This window comes from Poecilia reticulata, linkage group LG2 (assembly GCF_000633615.1).
Source record: "Poecilia reticulata strain Guanapo linkage group LG2, Guppy_female_1.0+MT, whole genome shotgun sequence".
In the NCBI taxonomy this organism is placed as follows: domain Eukaryota; kingdom Metazoa; phylum Chordata; class Actinopteri; order Cyprinodontiformes; family Poeciliidae; genus Poecilia; species Poecilia reticulata.
The window spans coordinates 29,347,590-29,358,378 of NC_024332.1; the positions used below are offsets into that span (position 1 = coordinate 29,347,590).

At 41.8% G+C, this 10,789-nt stretch overlaps 1 protein-coding gene across 1 annotated transcript; it reads right to left on the reverse strand.

Annotated features, from left to right (window-relative positions):
- Positions 1–275: 275 nt before the first annotated feature.
- On the reverse strand, positions 276–4,420 carry LOC103459037 (protocadherin 8). The gene is made up of 3 exons (XM_008400244.2): positions 1,460–4,420; positions 1,151–1,349; positions 276–963 (listed from the first exon to the last, which is right to left on the reverse strand). Exons 1-3 carry the CDS (start codon positions 3,911–3,913, stop codon positions 650–652), a joined length of 2,967 nt encoding a protein of 988 aa, XP_008398466.1. The 5' UTR covers positions 3,914–4,420; the 3' UTR covers positions 276–649.
- Between the last annotated feature and the right edge of the window lie 6,369 nt (positions 4,421–10,789).

Consider the following 10,789-nt stretch of genomic DNA (forward strand, 5'->3'; position numbering starts at 1 on the left):
AAATATGCAATTGTGGGAGAATTTGAGCAGCAGTGCCATATTTGCATGCAAATTGGAGCGGCAGACTAGCCACATTGTGCACAACGAAAAGACAAGGAGATTGGTTTTTGCTCACTGACAGTTTAGAACTGCATTATATTTACTACAACTCACAAGCCTTTGAGGCAAACAAACTGCATACAGGCGGTTAATTGAGGTTGTATTACTATAAACAACTCCCAAATTTATTTATTTATTTTTTTACATTTTGATTGCTATTGAACAGCAAAACAGTGTTGATTTTTAACTCTTTATTGTGCAACATCATGATAAAATCTACCACAAACATGGCTGATTGTTTTCCACAGCAGAGAGGCCATTTTTCGGCCTAAATGTCCAAAAGTCATGCCCTTAAATAGTAACACATGCTTTTAAAAAGTCATAATAAAATTCCTCTTTACATTGAATCATTATGAAAAATATATTATCGTTAAAAAATCTTGCATATTACACATAATACAATGAACAGTCATATATGAGCCAAAGGACACACACGACACGCTACTGAACACGTCAACAATCCAACATGGAGTCAATTTGGATTAAAGATCTGTACAGTACAAAGACTAAATGTCTTTTAATTACAGTTTTAGACATGTTTCATGTCCTTTTAAGAGTTTGTGTACTCTGGGATGGATATTTCATCCGTTTCCTGTATCCTAGCCGGTGTAGGCGGACCGACGAGGATGTAATCAAACTCCTGGTGTTGGACCTTTTCATACACGCTCTGCAGACCGCTGGTTTTAGGGATATGGGGCGGGTAGTAGTTTTCCCTCCTGGCATCCCGGGGAAGCGTGGCGGTCTTGGAGAATGTCGACAGGTGAGGTCCGCAGGCCAAGCTTGTATTAGGCCTAGTGGCTGAAGGGCTCCAGCAGCGGTCCGAGTGTCCAAGCACTTTGCATTCACTGGTGCACGCCCAGAGACCTGAGGAAGGGAAAACACAGCAAATAGTTGATGGATCGTCTGAATGTTTGAGGACAGGAGAACCTGGGGAACTCAACTGAAATTTAGTTTGCATCTGAATTAATCATAACTCTTGAGTATCTGATGAATATACAAGTTAGATGAGGTGGGTTGATTAATTTATTGCTTGATTATCTCTGAAACTCACTGTTCATTGGCGGTGATTCCTTTTTGTGGACGTCTGCACTGATGTCAGAATCGCTGTCGTTGAAGTCGCTGTCCCCTTTCCCACTGTCTTTCCCGCTAATCTGGGGGTCCCTCGCTGAGATAGTCGTGAACGAGTTGCCTTTCCATATTGTTATAGGCCTCACAGTTTCTTTCCCATACCCTGGCAGTGTGGAATAACCCTGCATAGATGAAAAACACATTCATTGTTAAATCAGAAACCTCAAACAGATAAAGTGGTCATATTTAAATGTAGGAGGAGGGGGAGAGGGGCAGAGAGGGGTCTGCTTACCTTTAACTTGGCCTCCATTGGCCTGGTGTTCGGCTCAAAGATTCCTGTTGTCTGCCTGCTGTCCTCACTGCTGGTCTCTGTTGTGTTGCTGCTGGCCAGAGGCAGACCCTCTGGAAATGGGTGGGCATCAAACGCTTTGCCTTTGTGATTGACGATCAATGAATCCATGCGACTACTTTCAGCTTTCTCCACATCGGGTGTTTCTACTTTCTCTTCATAACCCCCCTCGCTCGTCTCCTTTTTCCTGCGGCTACAGATGGTGGCGATGAGAATGATAGCCAGCAGGAGAACAGAGCAGCTTCCAGCCAGGACAATGATTATGGCGATGGACATGTCCCACTCGAAGAGCTCCTCGTTGCTATTTTGAGCCGAGGAAGGCTGACTGGGCGGGGTGCCTTCTATGAAACTGAAAATAATCATGGCTGTGGACGTCATAGGGGGGGACCCATTGTCACTGACCGCCACCGTGACTTTGACACTGTCCGTGAGGTCATACGTGAGCTTTCGATTCACCAGCACCTTTCCAGTGTCTTTGTTGATGGAGAATCCTAAGTGCCCCCCATCTGTAATCTTAAAGGACAGCTGTGCATTAATGCCCTCATCAGCATCAGTGGCCCTGATCTGAGTCACCAAGTAACCTGCAGGTGCGTCTCTGGGCAGGAAAATCTCAGCCGACCCCTTATAGAGTGGAGGCTCCACAATATAAGGCTGGTTGTCGTTTTGATCAACTATTTTTAACCTGATGATGGCCGTGCTCTGCAGCTGGGGCGACCCCCCATCGCTGGCCTGAATATGTACATCCAGCTGTTTCATCACTTCATAATTGAAGCTCCTCAGCGCATATATGGAGCCAGACACGGAGTTGAGCGACACAAAGGTATTCACCGGGGACCCCATGATGACACTGTCCACCAGCCTGTAGGTGATCTTCCCGTTGTTACCCAGATCCACGTCGCTGGCCTCCGCCGTGGTGATGTAGGCGCCCGGGGCGTTGTTTTCCACCACCGATACCTCATAAACGGCCCTCGCAAAGTGGGGGGCGTTGTCGTTCTCATCGCTCAGCCTGATGGTGAACTGGGTGATTTTTCTCAACGGGGGTGACCCGAAATCCTCAGCCATGACTGTTAAGTTATACTCACTGATCCTCTCTCTGTCCAGAGAGGCACCTGTGACGATCATGTAGCTGTCCTCGTGGGCCTGCCGGAGTTTGAAGTGATCGTGGCCATACAGAGTGCAGTGAACTTGGCTGTTAACGCCAGAGTCTCTGTCCAGGGTGCTGATGAGCGCCACCAGGCTGTCTTTCTCCGCCGCCTCGCTAATGTACGCGACACCCGTTGCGATGGAGGTCATCGGGGTGATGCTGATCTCTGGGGCATTGTCGTTCACGTCCGTGACGTGGATGATGATTTTGCACACGGACGGGATCGGATTCGCGCCCAGGTCGATGGCCTGCACGTCCAGCTCGTAGGTGCTTTTATCCTCGAAGTCCACGGGACTCCTGAGGGTCACGCGGCCCGATTTGTTATCCACTTGGAAAAGTTCGCGGATCTCGTGAGAAGCCTGCTTCCCGAACCCGTAGACCACCTCCCCGTTCAGACCCTCGTCAGCATCCACTGCGTTCAGGTCCAGGATCACGGTGCCAACCGGCGCGTCCTCCGGGAGGCTGACCGAGAAGCTGTTCTGGTCAAAAACTGGGCTGTTGTCGTTAAAGTCAGTCACTCTCACAGTTATCTTAGTTGACCCGGATCTGTAGGGGCTCCCTCCGTCTTTTGCCACCAACTCTATATTATATGAGGGCTGAGTCTCCCTGTCAAGCTCTTTCATCAGGATCAGCTCCGCATATTTAACCCCATCCGCTCTTTGGAGCACATCTATGGTGAAGTGACTGTTCACAGAAATCTGATAGCTTTGTATGTAATTTGACCCGACATCGGCGTCCACAGCGGGGTCCAGGGGGATCCGGGAGCCCAGCGCTGCGTTCTCTGAGATCTCCACCACAGACTCCCTGTTTGGAAACTCCGGAGAGTTGTCATTGACGTCCCTTATTTCCACCTCGACATGGATCAGCCTGTAGCGGTCTTTGGAGAAATTAACCACGTCAAAAGTAATCAGACACTGTGGAGTGTGCCTGCAGATTCGCTCCCTGTCGATTCGCTCCCCGACGCTGAGTTGCCCGTCGCTTTCTCTCACCCGGATAAAGGAGTCGTTGAATTGTTTCATCATCCTGAAATTGATCTTGGAGGAGTGGGACACACTCAAGGACATGTCCTTGGCCAGGTTCCCGATGACAGTGCCCGGTGCGTCCTCCTCTCTGGTCTGGTACCTCACTGTATTTCCCTCAGACTCAGTCCGAGAGGCGAAGAAAGAAACATGAAAATAGACGATAACAATCCACCGGTGCCAAGAAGTTACATTCATCTTTGCAGAGGTCTTCCCGTCGCTGAGTAGCCTCATTGTGTGCGGTTCACGTCTGGAGCGAGCTCTCCATGCAGCGCCCCGCTTTTACGAACTGAACTGTGCTGAAAGTGAAAGTTAGTCCTTCAGTGCGCGCAGCAGCCAGTCAGCCAGATATGCTTGCAGCCTCGCCTTCAACACAGCTCCAAATTCTGCAGTGGCGGGGTTTATACGGCTCCTCATGCTAATGAGACCAAGTGTGACCAATCCCTCGCTTTAGAATTAAAAATACATCCACACAGGGTGAGAAAAAAAAATGTGCTCCGAGCTCTTTATTCTTCCTTTGCTCAACAGAAAAAAAAGGGTAGAAATATGTTGGTATGAAAAATTTAGTTTTGTTTTATTTTTATTTTTTACTTATGTTGTATTAACATGCGCATCCCAGTAAATCAGAATATCATTAAAATGTCAGTTATTCCTAAAAAAAATTGAAACTGATGTGAGGCTTAATCAAATATCAATGTGCTGGAAAATTGCGTCAGACCAATAAAAACGGGTTTAAAAAAAAAAAAAGATATGTGAGTACCCAATGATATGAAAGTCTTACTAACACGTAATTATTGACACGCTTCACACAAAGCAAGAGGACGTTGGTTGTTGGGAAAAAAAACTGGGTGTTCAGCTGTATCCACGCATAGGTATGAAAAGTTATGTGGAAGGAAAACAACTTTCAGTGAAAAGTAATATAATCTTAAATGCAAGAATGGCGAAGAGAATTAGACGAGAGTTCATCTTTCTACTTTTGCTTGTCAATAGTAATAGCATGTCCTTTCTTGAACAATGGGATCTGTCAATCCCATCTTAGATATGCCAACTGATGACTGCTGAAACAAAGAGCTATATTTTTAGACAAACCATCGTTTTCCAATTTACAACTGAAATTATTTTTCCTTATCATGCTAATGTCACGATTTACCTAAGATATTTTTGCTCTCCTCATTGCAATTTTCCAACAATTTTCTGATAGTGTGTTTATAAGTAGAAGTAATTTCCCTAGTTTTGTCATCCATGCTTCATTGCTTGTTAAGTGTGCGTACAGTTTGTATGCAGGTACAAATCAGTAATTCAAAAAAATAAAAAAATAAAATCTAAAATATTTCATGGCTTACACAATCATAGCAAAAACTCTGACTTTACTGAAACCTAGCAGACAAACACTGACACAATCTGTGTTGTGTTTGAACTTTCTGTTTTATTAGTGCATTCATTTCTTCCTTTGTTTCAGACAACTTCTTGAGATTCTTTCCCATAATCACCCTCTGCTCCACCCTAATGTTGTCCACCTGGGTCTCATTATCTTCCTTTGTTATTTTTTTTATTATTTATACCTGACCCCAAGTGGCTTTCGTTTGTCATGCTGTCTTTGTCCGTTGTGTCAAGCATTTCAGCCTTTATCATAACTTTGTCTTTCAGTGACTTTTTTTTTTCTTTTTGACCCTGCTTGTATTTTGGACTTGCTTCTGTTTTGCATGCTTCAGCTTGGATTGGATGTTTGTGAACTGACCTTGGACTTCATTAGAGGATTACTGATTTTATGCCACTGTGTCGAGTCTTGAATTTGAGTCCTCTATTACTGTGCCATATCTGACAGATGGTCTATCATTGCCCATGAAAAAGACCTTCTGACCATAATTTGAGGGTGTGTTCAGTACGATTCCCGTCTGAGGAGTGCCTCTCCTGTTTCTCCGTGAGCCTTGAACATACACTGCCACTTTATTTATTGCTTTCTGCAGCAATTAAAGTGTGAGCGATTTATTTAGCGGAAGTTATTTCCCCTTTCCTTTGATGTAGGTTTTATTGTCTGTTGAGGCTGCCTGTAAATACGGATGCGTGCATTTTGTATATTAATATGTGTGTGTGCACTCTGGGGACTATTAATTGTTCTTTGGGAGCTGAGCGAGGACTTAGTTAACTTGACAATAACATATTCCTCAAGGGACAAATCTACCAGAAAATGTCTCCTGACAAATCAAGTTGCAGCTGATGCTGCTGAATGAATTCGGGTATAATTCTCTGGGCTGGTTTGGATATCCATGCTAGCATAAATATTGTAATTAAATGCTCTGTACCAAACAAGTATACAAATTTATTATGAGTGTGGACTGAAAAATACACTACATCTTTTTAAGTTTATATATATTTGTAAATATTGCATTTTTCTTTTTACATTTAATTGTTTGTGTGTTTTGTATTGTCTCTTTCTTATTATTTTTTTTACTATGATGTTATTCTAATCGCTCAGTACCTGCCAAGATTTGATTCAGTCAGTCTTGTTTTCTGCTCTTCTTCTGCACCTGATCCTGTTTCTAATTATACTTGCCATGTGGTATTCATTAGCACCCCTAAATAGTTGGTTCTTCTTAGTACCCGTTTGTTCCCTTTCTTGTCCTGCTGTAGTGTTGCTTGCTTTGATTGGCTCAGCTTCTTGCAGAATATTTTGGGAATAAACAGCCTTTAGTCTTTCAGACATTTAATCTGGGTATCACATTCTTCTGGGCTTCAAAATGAGGCCTCAAATGAGCACGTGAACCTTTCTATATTTTGTCTCATTAGAACCACAAACTGCAGTGTATTTTGTTGAGATTCTTGATGAGAAAATGTTTATTTCAGTCATCAGAGACTTGACTTTGCCTGGGAACCAAAGGCTCGACCCTTGACTTGGACTTACTCATCAAAGTCTTTATTTGAACTTGGATAAAAAGAGTTATGGGCATTGTTGGGTAAAACTAATCATTGTTTCTACTAATCATTTCACTAATCATCATGATTAGTTTCTAACTAATCATTTTATTTGAGTGTTTTATCTAAATCTGTCCAGTTACCTAACTGGCTCTGACCAGTTATTCTTTAAGGTTCTTTCTTTATCTATGATGTAATTTCCAAGGGGTCCATCTGTTCTGTTATCTCAGCATTGTTCCACTGAAGAAGGTCATCATAATAAAAGCTAATTCCCAAGCAGAGTTGAGCAGAAGCTCACTAATCTTTGATCCCGAGCGGTTAGAGGTTGTGGATCTCTCCCTTTGCAAAGGGAGGCATACAAACCTCATTGGTCTTGTGTCTGGTACTTTACAGGTCTTGAGCTAATTTTAAAAACCCCAACAACTATCTCTTGACATGGCACATCACTCTGGACACACCATAGCAACTGTGAAACACAGTGATGGCAGACTCATCCTGTGGGAATGCTTTTCTTTTGCAGAGACATAGATGATGGTCAGAGTTTATTGGAGGCTAAATACAAGGGCCAATTCTTGGGGGTGGGGTGGAAAAGACCCTAAACAGCCAGAGCTATTCTGAAATAGTTTAGGTCAAAGCATATTATTGTATTAGAATGACCCAGTCAAAAGTCCAGACTTAAATCACACTAGGAATCTGTGACAAGATGCAAAAATTGGTTTGCAAAGACGCTTCCCAACCCGATTTGACAACAGTAAATGCGCAAAACCGCTAGAGATACCTGGGGAAAAAACATGATGCTGTAATTGGTGCAAAATGTGATTTTGCAGTGTGAAAGAAACTGAATACAAGTGGACTTCACACAGTTGGATTTTAATTTGTAAATTATTTTTGAAAACCTTCTGTTATTTCCATTTTTCACAATAATGCACCTCTTTGTGTTGCTCCATCACATAAAATATATGAATGTTTGTGACAAAATGTGTGGAGAACCACACAAATAGGTTTTTATGTATTTTTTCCCCCGGATTGTCTCAGCGTTTTAGTTTCAGAAGCAGTATCTTTGTGTCCCTGATAGAGTGAGCCGTTTGCATCCTGTTTGAACAACAAAGTGCTTAAAAACCCATTAATATATTTAAGGGAGATTTTCCATTTTCAGGATGGCAAACTGCAATGCATTAAAAAGTTTTTTTTTTTTTTCATTTTTTTTTTCATTTTTCACATTAAGAAACTCTAACCTGCCGAAATCTCTCACACCATCCCTTCCATCAGCTTTGGGATGAATATGGAGTGTCAGATGAGTGACAGACCTTATCACTCAACTTCAGTTTCCGACATCACCGATAATTGTGCAGCTGAAAAGGATCAAATCTCCCCCCCCCTCTCACTCTCTCTCTCTCTCTCTCTCTCTCTCTCTCTCTCTCTCCTTCCACAGTCTTGTGCCTACCAGGAAGGACACAGGGAGATAAAAGTGGTGAATTAATGCACACGGTCTTCAGTCAAGAACCCGTTATTTCAACAGTGTTCATATCCAGCAGTTGGATTGACATTTCACTGTACTCTGCTCACATTTTAACCGCTCAGGTTGAACACTACAGCACTCCACCCGCAATCTGCAGCCTCAGACGTCCTCCAAAGACTCCGGCCTTCAGTCAAAGCCTTTTCCAGCAGAGTATCATGAGGTTCACCAGTGTTGAATTTGTGGAAGGATAACCCTGTGCTATTGACTCAGTAAAGTGTTGGCAAACACGCCTGTCAACGCTCGTTCAAAATGTGGTATCAGGAACTGGCTGTGCAAACTGAATTTTGGCAGTAATCAAGAGAACAAATCTTTCGATTTTCTCCCGGGATCTGATTTAGTTTCCATCGAGTATGTGTGCATGGAAGTTTGTTCTTTTAAGATGTTCTGTCAGGTCCCCTGTGCACCTTATTGGATTAGGTTTTTGCAGAATAATTATGTTTTTACACCTCTTTGTTCTGCTCCCGCAGCAAGAAGAGGATCTCTGAGAAGCATGGGGAGAAACTCCTCTTTCACTCGGCATCTGGAAGAAGACTGAGAGCAATTCATCTCTTGACTATTTACAGCTAACTATATGTTCCTTCTTTCTCATTCTGATTCATTAGGTGGTTACACAGACCACAGCTTGTTGAGACTGAAGCACTGCATGGAAACTCTTGTCTGTTAAAGGTTATGGCAATAATGATGAGCCTGGATGTTGGGATAATTGCATAAAAATGTGAATAAACAATGGGGGCTGTGGTAAGCAATAAATATGGGTTTAGATATTCTTTGAAAGACGTAAGAGGCAATGTATATCTTGAAAATTGCTTCATAGCAGTTTCCAGTTTTGGAATTCCCTCTTTCAGCAATGAAAGAGATCTGCAATAAATTCTTGCCACTGATAACCTCTTTAAAAATGACTAAATAGAATGATGAGAACCATGAGAAGCATATTTTTTAAGATAAAAACTTTACTAAAATTGGTCCTTCATAACTGCTTAAATGGTATTTAAACTTTATCACTTATCAAATATTTTGTGTAACTGTTTCTGAGGTTTGGCCAATTTCTCTAGACTAGAGTGGCATAACTCTATCAGATTTGTAGGCCAGTTTTGGCCACACCTTCTCAAATCTGCCAACAAATTATCTATAGGACTGAGATCAGGAATTTGTCATAAACAATCCAAAATGACTTTGTCATCCTTAAGCCTGCCTTCTTGTACTTATTATGTGGTGTTGATTATATCATCTATTTTAAGAAGCACACTGGGCATTTCTGCAGAAAAACACCCAAACAACAACATACCACCCTTTCACATTACAGTCCTAAGACTGTTTTCAGCTTTGCAAGCTTCTCGTTTTCCCCTCCAGATAAAGCAATGGCCATTATATTTAATTTCAGTTTGATCAGATCACAAGACATGTTTACACAAATTAAAGTCTCTATTCTTTGCACATTTTAAGCTCTATTCTGACATTTGGTGTTTCTTTTATATGGATTTTTGCCCACTGAGTGAAATTTTAGCCCATCTTGGTGTGGATTTATGTCATTGTGTATAAAAAAAAAATTATCTTCCAAACTTTACAAGGTATTTTACTTTTGTTCTGGGTTTGTTATGCACTCACCAAAACGTGTCTCTTTTTCCACCGTCCAAAGGTGGGACTTGCTACTACTGAGCACAAGCCTGTTTTGAACCATCCATTCTGAGCTGTTTCAATAAGTATGCTCAAATACATCCTAAGTTCCAACATCATTTTCAAATTACACTTACCTTTATTCCTAAAGCATGCCTGCAGCTCTTTGATGTATGTAAGATTAAGCCATTTCATGGAGCAACGAAAGCAGCCGAAAATTATGAAGAATTGTTTATTGAAATTGCTGCTGCACAGTTATTGCCTCTTTTAACATGGCGTAGAGTTGCATGCTCTGCAGGCTGAAGTTCTCTTTAATGAGTACGAAGGTGATTGTAGATTCAGTGTGGGCGGGTTATCTTTGGATCGCATTAAAGCAGGTCAAATGGCTGTTGTGGAAGATGGATTATGATACTACAATGCAGCATTTGTTTCAACTGGGACACGGAGGAGTTAATGTGAATTTATGATAAGTAAATGTTTATGGTCGAAAGGGGTTATTTAGCAGATGGTTGCTTTCACTGTGGTGTGCAGAATTCCTAATTTGCCATGGCTTCATTTACATATAGTGCATAATTACTTTGCTCAGAGAAAACATAATATATATATATATATTTTTTTTTTTTTTGTGTGTATGAAATGATAAATTTCCAGCTCATTATAACACATTTCAGCTAGATATCTCAGATTTTTACCCATCCAGCAGAATGTAATTTTATTCCAATATCCGAACTCAAGGTCACCTCCTCTAGAGGAAGAAGACAGCAGTGAAAGGCTATGAAGTCAGGCTACGTTTTACATTAATGGCTCCGCATTTACATCTTTTTGCAGGTAGCAATTTATAACTGTATTTATTCAGAGTAAAAGCAATCAACTGTCGGAATCATGAGTCACAACAAATGTCCACATTTTGTGATTAATGTTGTATAATTACGCCGGGCAGAGCTACTTCCATTAAAGTTACTGGCAAATTATTCACAGCCTCAAACACATTCGCAGAGAGAGTGAAGGATGCGAGCTGCAAACAAGAAACATAAGAAGGGGGGGAAAAATGTGGCAGGGAAAGA